This window comes from Lampetra planeri, chromosome 46, assembly GCF_965212315.1.
Source record: "Lampetra planeri chromosome 46, kcLamPlan1.2.h2, whole genome shotgun sequence".
Taxonomy (NCBI): Eukaryota; Metazoa; Chordata; class Hyperoartia; order Petromyzontiformes; family Petromyzontidae; genus Lampetra; species Lampetra planeri.
The window spans coordinates 3,201,600-3,218,489 of record NC_136152.1 but is presented as its reverse complement, the minus strand read 5'-3'; the positions used below and the strand labels follow the sequence as shown (position 1 = coordinate 3,218,489).

The window sequence follows — 16,890 nt, the reverse complement described above, 5'->3', positions numbered from 1 at the left end:
ACCACACTCACCCCCCCCCTCCCAACATTTCTCATTGAAACCTGGCAGAGCGCCGACGCAGAGCGATCCCCGACCGGCGCAACTCCTCGCGGAATGACCGCGCGCGTTCACCCGCTTGACCTGCCTCTCCAGAAACCATTCTTGAATCGGTGGGCTCTCCCCAGTGCTCGCTCTCGGTAGAAATTGGAAGCGGCAAGCCGGGGGGGGGGGGGGGGGGAGGGAGACCTGTGGCGAGCGAGGGGACGACAGAGGCGGGTTGGTTAAGCGGAGAAACGCGGGCACACGCGTCTGTGACTCCGACGGAAGTGTTCCGAGCGAGATCCATGTCCCCCATGCGACGGGGGGGGGGGGGGGGGGGGGGCAACCCTCATGCACTCCAGGCTCCGTCTCGACACGGCCAGCCTCTTTCTCACCGGTCAATCTATAATCGAGCTGTGACCGCAGTTTAACGTCATTACGTCAACACGAACTACGGGTTAAGGCACTGCGTTAATCGCAGATGTAGCTAATACCACCAAACAAAAATATCCTAAACCAAAAAGGCTTTATTTTATTTACTCGTTAGTGCAGGGCTCATGAAACTCTTCAAGCCAAGAAAACTCGCAAGCTGGGAGGAAGGGGCGGGCGGATGGCTGGGTAGGTGGCATCGCACGCGCGCCCCGAGCGCGAAGGTTTAGCACAGGAGTCATTCTATAAATCGCTGGATTTGAGCATTATTTAATTTGGCGAATACGGTTGCCTTCAGGTTTTATTAACTACTGACCTGCGTCACGACTTTATAATGACAATAGAACACCTGGGGGTGCCTGTGACCGCCGGTCGAAGATGCGGCGTGCACGTCGGTCGAAGATGCGGCTTGCACGTGTGGCACATCTCGGAGTTTGAGTTGCACGTTGGTGCTTTTCAGAACGATAAATCGGTAGGGGGCGTTAGTCTGTGCAGCTAGGAGAGACGAAATATTCACGCCAGCGTGCTCCCTGCCCAGGCAACGGGCAGCACGGAGCACAGCGTTTCTCGATTACCACACAATGGCCTCATCGCCACGGGTTCCACCCGCCCTCCCCTGCCCGCCCCCACATCGTAAACTGAAGTCGGAACACGTTATCTCGCAAATAGGACGCGGCTTCAAATCAGAACGTGTACTTCCGATGCGAATAAATTTCAGTTCGCTCGTCCGACTACAGCCGGTGGACGGCCGCCAGTGTGTGTCCACACATGGGCGAGCGGGCAACCGCGCCCTCGCTCGGGGTTGTTCAGCTGTCCGCTCATCTCCGCCGGCAGTCGTAAGCCAGCGGTGCGTCAACGCCGCGAATGACCCCCGCGGAGGCGACCCCGTGTCTGTCGCTCTGCACGACAACTGCTGTCGGCCGTCGTAAAAAGCAGAGCTCGTTTTTTTTTATTGACACGGAAGGGAAGATAGGCTTTGTGTCAACTTGCTGGCCGAGCGCTGTGATCTCAAGGCCTCCCGCAGACTGCGAGTAAGGCGCTGCCGCCGCCGCTGCCCCCGGTAAACACGATTCGCGCGCGAAGCCAACTGGATCCCACCAACGCCGTTTGAACGTCACACGAACGTATTTATTACGACTTGCTTCACCAAGGGTTGCTGCTCATCGCGTGGACGTCGGGGTCGAGCCAGTGACTCTCTCTCGAGACCCACGCTGAGCGACAGGTGGGTCCCCCCGCGCCAGTGAACACCCCCAGCTGATGTGCGGCGCTCACGCACTCGACCCCAAGTTGCTTTGCTCAAGTCAAATTGGTCTCGAGCGTCGTGCGTAGACCCTACCACCCCCATTACACACATTCACGCGCCTATATGACCGAGTGTGAGAGTAAGTAAAAGTACAATTAAAAAAGTTAGTGTTATATTAGTCTACCTGCTCATTCTAATCAGTCTGCGTAGGGTTCCGGGCTGACGACGGTGTGAAGGTGCAAGGCCCCCGGGCAGCGTGGGGTACTGCTCCTGCCCCAGACCGCGGCTGGTTGGCCAGCCCCCCGTGCTTCTGTGTACACACCCCTCGCCGTCCGCCCGACCGGCGCGTGAGCCGTCAACCCCGTCGACTCCCAGCAGGAAGTAAAAATTGCATCAAGCGAAACGTGTTTTCACGCGACTTCTTTGTTATTAAAAAACAAACAAACAAACCGTGTGCCGCTTGTCACCGGGCAGAGAAGGGGGCTTTAGCGTGATCGTACCCAGCCGTGGGTCGCACGTGTCGCTGAAGACGGTCCCCCATAACCCCCGCCTCGCCTCGCCTCCCCCCCCTTACTTGCAAAAGAAACCCCACACCCCTGCACGCTAGGCACATTTCATGTGTTGGCTTGCACCAAGTTGGAGGCAGCATTTTCAAAGATGCACGCCACAATTATTCAGAGGCTATAAATCCTAAGGTTATCGACTAAAACTGGAGCCCGCTCGTGAAACCCGCGCTCACAAACGGCTCCACCGCGTTCATTTTTCTTTTGTTCACTTTCCTCCCAAAAACGGGCCAAAGCGTCCCGTGGGCTTACTGAGCGTGCACACGCGCGCCCCACAAGAAGCACCCACGGCACCCACGACCCCCACTCCTCTTGGCGCTACGACTAGGAATCACTACATCGTGTTGCTGGAAGGGGCTGAAAAAGATGTTGGGTTTTTTTTTTTTTGGTCGTTCCACAACAAAAACTCTCTAACGTTCTTATCACGCCCGAACCGATTAATGCTGCGGATTCGGAACCAACCACCGGAAGTCTCTGCTGCTGCCGCTGCTTCGTCTTGGATCAAGTCCATGCGCGTCCGAGCTGCTCCTCCTGGTGTCAATTTTATTTTTAAAAGCGCCAACCGCACGGCAACCCGGCGTGGAGCGGAAGAACGTGAACTGGCGGCATTTGAATCCTCTCGCGCGCGTGTTTTGTTGTTGTTGTTGTCGTCATTGTCGTTTCGTTTGAAAACCAAAGGCCAACGATTGGCGGTAACCAAAGCAGCTCCGGCATCGACCAAAACGTCGTCCGTGTGGCTGCCTCCGTGGCTGGAGACGGTAGTGGACTTAGGGGCTGTCGGTGGGTCCTGAAGGCGGCTGCTGCTGTTGCTGCTGCTGCTGCTGCGGAGGAGGAGGGGGTGGGGAGGGAGTGGCGAGGTCTCGGGAGGCGGAGCGTGGAAGACGTTGGCTCCTCCCCGCGGCGCCCGTCACGCGTTGCTCGCCGCCTGCATACGCACGCGCCGACGGACACGCGCACACACATGGACATGCGCACACACGGACACGTGCACGCGGACACACGGAGACGCGCACACGCCCACAGACACGCACACACAGACACACGGACACACACACGACAGTGCTGGGGGTGTGCGGAGGCTGTGGGAAGGATGCAGAACCCCCATGGGCGTCCTGCTCATCTGAGCGGCGGGGGACCGTGCTCGTCTCCCCTGTCGACAGCCCGGAGCCGTAGCCTCTCCGGGGGGTCGATTGAAGTCGGGGCCACTTTGTGCGACACCAACCAATGGTGGCGATGCTGTCAACGGGCTGGCTTCGGGCGTAGGACTGTGGAACTTCCACCGCTGTCTTAGGACTGCGGACAGATACGAAGGGGGCTACACCCTGAAGCTCATTTTAAAAAGGAGACATCATTTATACGTCTCGCTAAAGTTTACAATTTGTATGCATGCGTTGCAGGTTTTAACAGAAAAAAGTTAACCGTTGACTTTGTGGGAAATTAATAATACTTTTTTTGCAGGTTAATTTTCATTCCCGGTTTAATACTTTCCTTGTGCTTACACCCAACTATCATTCTTCACTGCCTTGCTTCTGCACATTTCCCTGTACTTACCCCGAGGTCTCCCTTGACAAAAGGGACCCCCCCCCCCGGGCTCATCATAACCGGCCTTCACTCGTTTGAATAAAAAGTCCATGACTGACGAGACGAGACGCACGTGAAGGACTCACGAGTGACGTCACCACATCTACGCCTCTATATTTAAGGAACGAAGCAGGAGGATTTCTCCACAAATCTGGCTGTCGCCTGATGAAGCTGGTTGTAAATACTGTCAAAACGTCATACTCCGATTGTAAACGTTGTGGCTTGGCTCTCCAACACATCGGTGTGCTGTACTAGTGACGAATTGGCACGTTCTGTTTACGTGACAAACCTTACTAATTGGCTGTGTCGGGTGGTGGCTGGTTTAACGACACATTTACGTGATCTAACCCAAAAAAAACTATATTACAGAGACAACATCACGTCTGAGCCCGAGCGAGAGAGCACGGTGTGAGGGGACAGGCAGGCGAGGTTTCTCCCAGGATTCTGAGACAGGATGCAGCAGCTTTCAGACAAACACAAGGATAGCGGGCAAAGCGTTGGCAGCAAAGCACAGACGAGGAAAGGGTGGGGGATGGGGGGGGGGGGTGCCGATATGGGGAGCCGATCCGGCTAGATGTCACCAAGAGAGTCCTCTAACTCCGGGGATTACCCATCCAGATAGGCCACTCCCTGTGCAGTTGTGCCAGCCACTGTCTCCGATTCTGGCCAACGCACATTGGCGCACATAAAGCCTTTCCCAATCCGATTCTGTTCCGATGACGTACGTGTACGTTCTCGGAAAAGAAATCGGAGCAAAATATTAAATAACTTAATTGGTACCGAGGGCTCCCACAAGGCCATGCGGGACGGCGTGTGGCACAGTTTGGCGCCAGCTAACACCGAGCGCCGTCGTGCCGCTACGGTTCTCTACGGCGAGGAACAATGTCTCTGAAAAACGGCGGGCCGCGATGCCCATCCTAATAACCGCTGGCGCGGTCCGAGATTCAGCGGTGAAGGGGACTCCCAACACCCTACAACTTAACGTGCACACGCTGCCAACACGGCTGGAACGCGTGGCCGAGTTGGACTTGCTCCAACAGATGGCAACGGAGATACATAGAGGCACAACGTCAGAATGTGATAGATGTTGTATACGGTGGGTGGTTTCTGGAACTGGCAGGTAGTTGTTGCAAATCGATGTACAATTGAATACAATGATCAATTGTGAAACTCCATAGACTATGGGTAAATCCTTAAACTGATTATAGAACTCAATGGGTAATTCCTGCCATTTGACCGGTAACAAAAAAGCCCAAGGCTAACATTCTAAACTAGGAACTAAACTATGTTTTATTTTAGCAGGTAAGGCCCACAGCTCTTTTTCAGAGGTGTGACATGTCCATCACAAATGACAGCTCAACAAAGTGGCTCATCACGTGGGAATTTATAGCAGCCAAATTACTCTAAACGTGTGATGTTGATTCTAAATGTGGAGAAAAAAAACCAGAGGACCCGGAGAAAAATCCACACGACCACCAAGGGGAGAAAACGAGAACTCCAAATATACAGCAGGCGTCAGAGGTCGGGATGGAACCCACGACCTCCTGCATTCCAGGTGAGGTAGTGAACATCTCGCTACCTTCGCGCCCATTCAGCAAGCGAGGTGCTACAACGTTTTCGGCACCAGGCCACAGCCTCTCTCCCATCACCCCCTGTATTGGCATTAACCCTCCTCCCCAAGTCGCGACTGGAACTCAACGACCTTGCTCTGTTTTTTCCCCTGGAAAGGCTCCCTCATGCACCGGCCAGACAGGAGGGCTCCTACGGGGAAGACCGCTACAAACAGATGCCGCCCGCCCATTTTCGCGTCGCCATCCCAATATTGGGCCCCTCCCTCGGCGGCGTCGGGTACCTTCGAGGCTCCGTGCCGTCCCCCCCCCACCCACCACCCTCACCGCCCTTCTCCGTGCCGCGTAAATCGCGCCACCCCCACCCCCGCCGCCGCCGCCGCCGTCGTCGTCAAATGGCGGCGGCCGGACGCACCGCCCGGGGCCGGCGGCGCTGCAGGTGCCAGGCGAGCGTCAGCGGCGCGGCGTAAAGAGAGAGAGAGAGAAGCAGGTGCTCAGGGAGGCACAGGGCGGCGGGGCCCGCGCGCCCGGGCGAGCCGGCGCAGTCCAGCAGCGCCCACAGGCACACGTAGCCCAGCTGGAAGGGCCAGTCGCGAGCCGGCGTCGGCGCCGGCCCCTGGCGCGGCCCACCTACCATGGGCTTGAGCTCGCGGCCCGCGTCTCCCGAGGCGCGGCCCTGCTTGCGCTTGCGCTCCAGGTTGGAGAGCGCCTCCTCGCTGTTCTTCACGTACTCCTGCGGGGAGAGGAGGGGGAGGTCGGTGCACGCGTGGCGAGGGGTCACCGTTTGCTCGCCGACCCACCGACCGACGTTATATTCGGCCCGGCGTGACGCTGTTCGTTACCCCCCAACGTAGGCGACAACTAAAGCGTGCGGAAATGCGCCGTACAAGTCACGGCTGTCATTGACACCAACGATCTACAACGTGTTCCAGGACCATCGTTATCGACAGCGCCATCGTCAACCCCGTGTTGAAGGCCTCCTCCCTATGCTGCTGCTCAAGAGGCTTTGCTTTTTGCTTGACCATACTTCACCACACTGGTCAAAGTACTCGATACAGCGTATCGAGCCGGTTATCTATCCATGTGCCTGTACCCACCCCCTCCCTGTACCCGCCCTGCCTGCAACTGCCACGACCGCTCACCATGAGCGACTTGTCCATGTAGTACTCCCTGCCCGGCGTGCCGTCGTTGTGCTCCGTGTCGACGGCGAAGCATAGGAAGAGGACGTCCACGACGATCTCGAACACCGACAGGAAGCAGTGCGCCACCAGGTACGCGAAGAGGCACACGAGCAGCAGGGGCACCACCCACATGTGGTAGTCGCGCTGGTAGTTGAGGATGAAGGCGCCCGCGAAGCCGGTGAAGCACACCACCAGGATCTGTGTGGGCGCCACGGCGGCGAGATGTTAACTCCCTTCGTCTGGTATGCAGGGAGTCGTGTGGTTCGATCCCGACCCTGACGCCTGTCGTGTATTTGGAGGTTGCGTGTCTCTATCCCCGTGGTCGTGCCAGTTTTTCTCCGGGTCCTCCGGTATTTCCCTCCAGCATTTAGAATCAACATCAGGCGTTCAAGAGTATTTGGTTGCGATAAATGTCCACGTGACAGGCCACTTCGTTGAGCTATCATTTGGGATAGCCAGGTCGCTTCTGAAAAAGATCTACATCGCTCGCTGGGCCTTGCCTGGTTGAATTAAAATAGTTTTAGGTTTTGTTGAGAATAAAAGACAACGCGGGCAACGTTGCAGAAGCGGAATCTTTATTTAGACTGGAGGATTCCCACGGGAGAATCCACAGTAGCGATCCTTTGGAGACTTCCCCGGCCGTAGGAATGCCATGGGGTGCACAGCATCATGAGCCCACACTGTGCCATGTCGCAGCTCATGATTCAGTGTGACAATACAGTGTTGGTGGTGTCACACTTCACAGTGTCACATGCTCATGATTTTAGCATCCCAGCTCATCGTTCAGTGTCACGATTCAGTGTCTCACGTCATAGTGCCACAGCCCACACTGGGGTGTCATTCCCTCTCACCTTGGCCATGAAGAGCATGAAGTCGCCGACGCAGTTGATGGCGGCCACGCGCAGCGCGTTGGAGACCAGGATGGTGAGCGCGTCGCGTGCCGACGAGCAGAAGCTGGTGCCGTTGATGGCCGTGGCCGTGTACGCGTTCTGCGGCGCACGGGGACGCACGGAGCCAGAGCCAGAGCGAGTTTCATCAGCGGCGACAAGGAGCAGAAGCCGTCACGCAAACTCCGGTCATCCTCGCAGCAGAGGCGGCGGCGGCTTTTGGCGAACCACTGAACGGATGCGCGCTTTCAGGTACACTTCTGCGGCCGTCTGGAACGCTCTTTCCTCCGATATTAGGAAGCCACTGGAGCTGTGCACTTTTCAATCGTATAGATTGAAAACTAATTTCTTAAGAACTGCTAATTGTGTTTAGTTTAGTGTCCTTCCCCCACCCCCCACACATCCGATTAGCGCGGTTGGCTAATTACATTGCGAAAGAAGTTCATCATACATACATACAACACCATTTAAAGGAATACAAGTTGAATCGTTACACGGTTAAGTGTTTAACAAGGCGTTGGTTATATTATTATCGTTTCAGCTCATCGTTAAGTTTACGTCAAAATTCCCACAACCAAATTTTTGTCATTTGGCAGGGAGTTTGCATGGGAAACATCATCAGGACAAGAGCCAGGAAGTCAGAAATAAAATATAAAAAATCAAAAACAATCAAAGCCCTTACCTGGTTCAGGTACTTGAGACACTTTTCCAAACACCAAAGGCAGCAGATGCAACACTTCAGCATGAAGTTGGTGCACGCATTTTCCTGCAGACGTAAGCACAGCAGAGTAGCAACTTTCATCTCATAACTGCCACTGTCGTTAATATTGCAGCATCGTCATCGTCATTACTACAGTGGATCTTCGATTATCCTGCTTCCAACATTATCTGGCGATCCCGGTCTGATTCGGGGAAACCGGAAAAGCCGCTTCAAAGGCTGTAACCAGTCCGGCAATGGTCAAACAAATGATGTTGTTTAAACAATAGTGTAGGACTACATCACTCCATGCAGAGCCTTCGAGATTGGTGGGGTAAGTACGGTACGGTAAATACGGTAACGTTTTACAGAAGGATATTTAACGACAGGGTTATATTTACCCGATCTAACCCAAAACCCTCTATTATGGAGGATATTCATTTTGTCTATTCGCATGTTAATTAATGCCATATAATAAACACATGTAAAACACTAAAAACATATCCACAACACCGAAAAACATGTTGTACAAGAATGTTCAAAATTAAGATTTTTTAACCAATTAGTGATCCGGCATTTTTTAAAATCCGGCGCCCCCATTCCCCCCAGAAGCCGCTGGATAACCGATGATCGACTGAATGATTACTGCCGAGTTGCTACACAATGCAAGTGTGCATGACTGCAGGGATCGTGCCCAATGCATGGTCACGGTGACAACGACGATGACGAACGTGCATTCAAAACCGTGTGTACCGCTCACTCCCAAAGAACATTACGGCATTAAAAAATAAACCCGCCGCACGGTGAGAAGAGGGAACACGATTAAAACGTGAACGTTATTCAAATTTCACATCGCGTTTAAATACATTAAAAAAACATCTCGCGACGGTCGTACAGAGCCGACCTGTATGAACATGCAAACTGGACATCGAGCCGACATTGACCAAGAAAGTAAATGAAATCAACTAAGAAAGTGAAACAATAACGCAGGCCGGGGTCACGTGACGTCTCAAGCATTGCCGGAGCCCTCGCGCAGCGGTGAACTGCACTGTACCGCGTAATGACCCCGACAACAACAGCTACTGTACGCAACCAGCGGAAGTGCCAGCAGAGGGGACGATTCGGTGGATGTGGGAGACGGAAGGGGCAAATGCGTAGACACAACATTCGAACAAAATAGGGAGACAAAATGCCTCCTTCACACATCTCTCCCCCCCCCCCACACGAACAATAATATAAAATGTACACATCCCATCGGCCATAAATAGTTTTTTTTGGGGTTAGATCGCGTAAATATGAATGTGTCGTTAAACCCGCCACCACCCGACACGACCAATTAGTAAGGTCGGTCACGTAAACAGAATGTGCAAGCGAGTTACTACTTCAGCACGCCGGCGTATTGGAGTGTAAACCAACAGCATTCACAATTCACGTTTTATTTACGTAAAAAACCTTACGAAACATCCCATCAGCCACCCGGCTTCCTGGGAACGCATCGGGAGGCCGTTCAACACAAGCAGAGCGCGGGGAACGTGGAGACGCGGCGTACCGTGCCCTTGAGCTTCTGGTGAATGTACATGAGGACGAGGCGTGGGATTTTGACGAGGGTGATGATGAAGGAGCCCTTGGCGACCGTGCCCAGGTGGTAGAGCAGCAGCCGCTTGATGGACGACAGGATGGGCGTCATCGGCAGCTCGCTCTTGTTCCTGTGCGCGCCCGGCACGGCGCGTGCAGAACAACGGCATGCCCGGGGGTTCAATTAAAATGACAAATAGAAGCACCGATTATCGCACATCCAGAGATGAATTTGGCCTACCCAGCGTAGTGTTATACTCGGAATCGGTATATTTATTCGAACTGGAGGAATCCGATGAGCTGTAAAGTTCTTTTCACAGATGTCCAGTAGGGGCGGGTCAGACGGTTACAACAACAGACAATACAAAAACACGATAGGGAGTGGAAATGGATAGCAGCCAAATACTCTAAACTCATGTTTCTAAATGTGGAGGGGGAAACCGGAGGACCCGGAGAAAAAAATACACGCCACCACAGAAAGGACACGCAAACCCTAAATATACAGAATACATCATGGTTGGGATCGAACCCACGACTGCCTGTATACCAGGTGAGGTAGTTAACATCTCCTAGCCACCGCGGCGCACCTGACGTGCGGCCCCCGACAATACACAAAAGTGAAAACACCTCCCCCCCCCGTCACCATTGTCCTGCTGTCAGATCCAACAATGGTTTCAAACGCGTGGTGGCCCTCCTCACACTGTAGATGTCTTAACGGCGAAAAGTGGGCCTCCTTGTGCAAATTAGTGAAGAACACTGCAATAAGCGCCTGTTTTATGCATGAAGTAGGGCCTTTTTGCCAGAAACCATGCCTATTATTATATTACTTTTAAGGCAGCAGCGTTATTGATTAATGTGCCGAGTTGTTTTCTTCACCTGTGCGCCACTGCCAATGCAACGTCACTCAACGATTTGTGTTTTATCCCTGGTGGCTGCCTATCCCCAGCACCATCCGGGCTAATAACTTTTCTGCTTGGCTTGTGAGTTACGATTTAGGTCCAGCACATTCCATGTGATTTTTTTTAACAAAGGCAAGTGTTTTGAAACTTTTCTGAGCCGGTGCTCGTGGAGAGCATTTTCATTCGGGATCATTTGGATTAAGTAGAAATCAAGTTTTATCATTTGGATTATTTTGACTGCTATAAGTTTCCACGTGATTATAATCCAATTTGTTGAGCTATCATTTGTGAGAGCCAGGTCGCTTCTGAAGGAGAAGCTAACAAGCTCAGTGGGCCGTATTTGGTTAAATAAAAAATAGTTTTAGACACGCAAACTCCAAATATACAGCGGGCGTCAGGGTCGGGATCGTACCGACGACTTCCTTCATACCAGACGAGGGAGTTAACATCTCTTAGCCACCGGCCGAACGAGCAAATTGCCGGGAAGCGATCGCGAGCCCTTGCCTCGTGAAGTAGTAGGTGACGACGCTGCCGGCGATGGCCAACTGCTGGCACGCGAGGATGAACTCGCTGACCCAGATGAGTCCGACCAGGTGGTACCACCACATGTAGCGCACGGGGCCCACGAGCTGGTACTCCACAAAGCCCTGGTCCGTGGTGGACGGGTCACCTGCTCCCACGAGCAGCAGCAGAGGATCCACCAAACCCCACCGTGAGTCACCACAACAAACTCATGCCGTGTACAAAAAAGACAAAGACCCTTTGTGTAGCTTTAACAGACGGTTAGGGCAAGCGCTGTTAGCAAGTAGCACCGATGAAGGCTGGCATGGCACACGAGTAGGTGGGGTGGCCAGGACCACCCCTGGCCACCTTTGTCTCCCCAGTGGCGATGATAATACACAATGCCAGGTACTCATTTGAGGCTCAGGAGCTCTTCAGATCATCCTCACTGGTGCTGGTGGCCGTGAGCGGGAATTGAATCGCCGAAACAAGTGCTGTGAGGGAACGTGCATTAAGGTCTGCTTGGGCGGTCTTGGCAGTGTCCCCCACCATGGCGGATCATTCAAGGCCTCAGCTAACTGAGGGGAGGTCCGTGGATAGGTTCGGATACCATACGCGACTGATCCACGGTCGCTGGGAACTGAACCCAGGTTGCTGGGAGTCACCGCGCGGACACGAACAACCGCGGCCAACACCTTCCACCAGGAGGCCACTTGTGCCAGGCTGGGTGCACCACCCCGAGGCCGCGCGGAGTGGCCAAGGCTCACTGGCAGGACGCTCCAAGACCAAGCCAGCTGTGTGTCGATGGGCTGAGGTGGCAGGCTCGCTTCGCCACTCTGCGCTCCCTCTACCACCGAGCCAGGCCAATGTTTTTAATCTGGCCGAGCGCTCACTTCTACGCATTTCGTGAAATGGTTTTAAATTAGTTTGATTCGCGCGTTGATTTGCACAGCGGCTCGAGGTCGCTTGGACGAACCCGCAGCTGGCAACGCCGGCACCTTTTCTAATCGAGCAAAATTATTTTTTATTTAACTCTCAAGCGTTGGCTGTTCGCTCACACAGCGATGGTTGTGTTGAACGAGCACTTTCGCCAAGCGCTGTGACAATTGCCGCCTGCTTAAAAATGAATGCGCCTCGTCAGTAGAGGTCACCTCGTCAGTAGAGGTCACTACTACCTCCACAGAATGGCCACTGTTGACTTCCCAAAAAAACGGTAACAAATATTTATGGACAACGAAGGGATGATGGTTGGTTTGAGTAAACACCTAACCAGGATTTAAACTCAAAACTTTATCATTGCTAGTCATGTATTTTTTAACCACATAGTGCCACAGGACATTTAACTATGCATGCGGTGAAAAATGATGACCTTGTTATTCGGATTAGGGCATTACATTATTGAAGATCATGTATAGACGCATGGCTTAATATTAAAGTACAGCCTGTGCTAGTTATTTAGCGAGGCAATTTTCTCCGTCACACTTTCTACGACTGAGCGTTATCTGACACGTTACGGTGTGTGGCACCACGTTGCCTCAAAGTGTTGTAGGAAAAATGATAAATTCCGTATCTCGGTGCAGAATTTTGTGAAAGAAATGAGAATATACCCTTGGCACGCACTCACTGAACCAAACAAGTAAACAGGCGAAAAGAAGTTAAAGCATTATAAATCCACAGAGTACACATTTCTTTGACAAAATCAAAAATAATGATTTTTTCTTAGCTTTTATAGCCAGCCACGAGGCATTTGAGGCCAGGTCGCTTCTGAAATAAGAGCTATATAGCTCAGTGGGCCTTACCTGGTAAAATAAAAAAGGATAAATTAGAGAGACGTGTGACTGGCTATAGGAGCCAACATTGCCTCTTAGGAGGAACTCGTGACCAGCTATAGTAGCCTACTATGCCACCAGGGGGCACTGGCAGGAAATCTTTAAGACATCTCAAAACGAGCTTTGCAGGTCAAAATGTTGATCAGTGGTTGAACTCAACCCATCATCATCATCATTGCTCTGGGCTCGACAAAATTAGGTACTGTATTGTGAGAAGCCACCACACGTGGTTTGCTCCTGTGGAGGCTGCCAAAGGAATGTAGGAAAATACACAAACGGCTCGGGGGGGGGGGCCCTCCAGAGTTGAGTAACCAACCACAGGTTCGTGTGTGCATTGAGACATTGTCACATGACCTTGACGTACAGTCGTTCCGCTGTTAAGAATCTGTGGCTTCGTTTAAAAAAAAATGCTTAGCTGATTCCAAAGAACACAGGATGAGATGTTACTATCCTTTGTGCAAGCACTTCCAAGAGTTCATGAACAGTGAGCCTGGTGAAATTTGGGGAGCGCATCGTCAGTAGTGAACCTTTGGTTCCTAGGGTGTTTCGGCCTTTCATACTATACACCCTCCCCAAAGGCGGCCAGCGACAGGGTGATCAATCCTACGCTTGCGTCCCATTCCCAATTAGTCATAGGAGTTGCCTTGTTGTTGATAGCCAACATCCCATGGGACTATGCATGGCAGGGGTGTCCTCCTCCCTGAGTCAAGCATTGTTGACTGCATACCTCCTCCTGGCCCTCTCACTTTGCTAAACGAAGTAGGTACTCTTGGGTTCATTACAAAGCCTTTTCCAAAAAAACTTGAAATTCAGGCCCAGTGCATGTTACAATGCACGTGCATTGCGCTTTAAACCAAAGCCTCGACACTGAAATGTACGCAGAGGGGCATGCGTGCTATGCGACACTCCGTTGCCACCCACACACACCCACCCACACGCATACATACATACAATGGCAGTGTGCATTGTATTCGGAAGGGCTGGTTTTCTCATCTAAAACACTGGCTTCGTACAAAGTCACAAGCCTCCTTGACACCATGAAAGGGCTCGCTCCGATTTTGGTACAACCATCGTTCGCTTCCCCTCGGTCGCCTAAGACGAGCGGTGCAGCTACCGCTTGTAAACTTTACAACTGTAAATAAACTTTACGACTGTAAATAAACTTTACGACTGTAAATAAACTTTACGACTGTAAATAAACCTCAGAGGCCGCAGCAGCGGCAGTGGAAAAACACAGGCCGAGAAGTCTTAACTGCTGTTGCCACAGACTCGTAGCTCGAAACACATTAAGCGCTGTCCGTACTTTGTGCCATGAGGAGGTCCATTGGGTACAACCACCCCACTCGGGTCAATGTGCCCCCCCCTCTGCTTAAAAGAGCAACATGGGGGAAGAGGCTCTGAGAGCCAGCGATGGCAACGCCCGTGATGGGCACCAGTCGTTCTATGCAACAGACACCGATGATTGCTCGCGAAGGGGTGCTGCTCAGTTGATCAGGACGAGAGGTGCCGAGCTGTCAATGGTGCCACGTTGTTGAGATGTTGACTACCTCGCCTGGTATAATACAGGAGGTCGTGTGTTCGATCCCTACCCTGATGCCTGTTGTATATTTGGAGTTTGCGTGTTCTCGCCGGGTCCTCCGGTTTTCCCCTCCACATTTAGAATCAACGTGCGTTTAAGAGTATTAGGCTGCTAGAAAAGCCACTTTGTTGAGCTATCAATGGCTCAATGGGCATTACTTGGTAAAATAAAAATAGTTTAGTTTGAGTAATTCCTGGGATTTTAATTTCCAACGATCTGGCTGAGAGACATGAACCTCTTACATCTCCACTTGACGGGTAATATCGCCGTCAACACTCGGCGCGACCAATTTATTTCCGCAATTCTAGAGACGGCGAACGTACGTGACGATTGCAACACACACCAGGTGCGTTGTTTCCAGCCCGTGCGTATAATCTTGCAACGAACGTTTCAGCAACTCTGTGCAATCTGGGCACACGGCCAACGAAAGGGACGGCTACTCTGTTTCACTTCGTCGGAGGTCATCGAAATCGCCTTGTCGCCAGCAAGCGAAGGCGGCGGGCGCGCACACGCTGCCCCCTAGACCTTAAAAACAAACAAAAATCACTCGCTGGAGAGCGAACGGCTTGGGAGAAGGCGCATTTGTTAACCTTTTCGCCAAAAAACCTGCCTCTTAATTTGACCAGCAACAGTTCCGAGTGCTTGGGAAGCCTGGATCGCGAGAGGTTGTACCAAATTAGGCCCCACGTCTTTCCCGGAGGCGAAAGCGAAGCCCCCGGAGCGGCGAGACCACCCGGCCTCGCCGCTGTTCATTAAAAGCCGAGCGGAAGCGGTTATCGACTGGTTATTGGCAGACAGTGACGCGAGCTGTTGTTACGAGGCAAGCATTCCGCGACGGAGACTCGGAGGCGACGACCTCTGTTTTCCTCGTTTCCTTTTTTTTTTCTTCGTCAAACAAAGGTGAATCTTCCGCCCGTTGGCCCAGAACCGACTTGGTCCAGCTTTGCGAGGTTGAAAGAGCTGTGGCTCCGATTTGTGCATTGATATAGAGGTTTATGCTAATGTGTGCAGGAAACACAACGTGAACATCTCTGCTAGTTTCTACCAATGAGTAGTGTCATGGCAAGGAAGGAAACCGCATTAATACACGAATTGTATAAAAATGGTCAAAAGGTAGTGAACGCTCTTTTTTGGCGGAAAGATTCAGTCAACCATCATGTGATTCACCATTACACCAACACATGCCCACCCCATCTGGAAGAAGCATTATTAAACTGGGTGCAACAGTCACAAGACAACTTACACGCAGCTGTTAGTGAGTGAGTCACAGGACATTTAAAGGCACAACCACGGAATTCCAACGTCGCCAACGCGACCCGTCTCAATGCCAGCTTCAGGGTGTGCGTGTCGTGTTCTGAAAGCCTTTCATCAAGCCCGCACGTTTGATGAAAGGCTCAATGAACTGAACATCGCACATCAACACGTTCAATTTAAACAGACGGCGGGGGCAACGTCAACTCAATTAAAACTGCCGTGACCGTGCCTTTCAGATAACGGGGGGGGGGGGGGGACGGCAACTCCAACCCCCATCAGCCTAGCAACAGCCCATCTCTCCAGAACTACAGCCAACCATCGTTTGACCAATCAAAACCCACACGAGACCAAATAGACGTCCAATGACACGGTACGTATCTCACAAAGTAGGGTTTAGCTCGCTTGCGGCATTAAAAGTGTGGCGGCTGGCAGCGACGCACGAGGCGGCGCCAGGCGCACGTTGGCGTCGAGAGGTGGGCACTGTTCCTGGTCTGGCAGGCGCCGAGTTCTCCGTCGTCGCTTCCTCAAGCTGGGCGCACACCCGAGTGGACTGAGAGCCTGACGACTCGAGAAAAAAAACTAACGTCCGCTCGATGCCATAGTGGCGAGGAGATGTTAACTGCCTCGCCTGGTATACAGGAGGTCCTGGCTTCGATACCCGACCCTGACGCCTGCTGTATTTAAAATGGAGTTTGCGTGTTTCTCTCTCTCCCTCCATGGTAACGTCGATTTTTCTCCGGGGTCCGCCGGAGATGCTCGTGAATTTCATGGATTATATTGGACAAAGAAAAAGCTATATATTTTTTCATTAATAACCTAAAATAAGTACCTGAAAAAATACACTAAATACATGAAAATTATCATAACACTATCTCTCATCACTTCACCTCTCACCACTTTATCTCATCACAATCTCTCTCATCACTTTCTTCTTTCCCTCTTTCTCTCTCTCGATGACCAGTAGTTGGCGCAGAGGTTCCAGATGCGATTCAAGGACAGCCAAAATTGCGGATAGATCAAGTTCGTGAATAACGAGGGAATAAAATAGTTTGTTGGTTTGTCAGGTTCGTTCAAGTGCGCAAACAC

At 52.2% G+C, this 16,890-nt stretch overlaps 1 protein-coding gene across 2 annotated transcripts in view; it reads right to left on the bottom strand.

Moving 5' to 3' along the window:
* Positions 1 to 527: 527 nt before the first annotated feature.
* The window catches only part of LOC144733321 (choline transporter-like protein 1), a 71,269-nt gene continuing 54,906 nt past the window's right edge, over positions 528 to 16,890 (bottom strand). For both annotated transcript variants that reach the window (XM_078615158.1, XM_078615159.1), the window contains 7 exons: positions 11,146 to 11,311; positions 9,717 to 9,873; positions 8,153 to 8,236; positions 7,435 to 7,572; positions 6,545 to 6,781; positions 6,037 to 6,135; positions 528 to 3,178 (listed from right to left, as the gene is read on the bottom strand). In XM_078615158.1, coding sequence (XP_078471284.1) covers positions 3,161 to 3,178; positions 6,037 to 6,135; positions 6,545 to 6,781; positions 7,435 to 7,572; positions 8,153 to 8,236; positions 9,717 to 9,873; positions 11,146 to 11,311 — 899 coding nt within the window. In that variant the 3' untranslated portion in view covers positions 528 to 3,160. The remainder of the gene's footprint in view (positions 3,179 to 6,036; positions 6,136 to 6,544; positions 6,782 to 7,434; positions 7,573 to 8,152; positions 8,237 to 9,716; positions 9,874 to 11,145; positions 11,312 to 16,890) is intronic.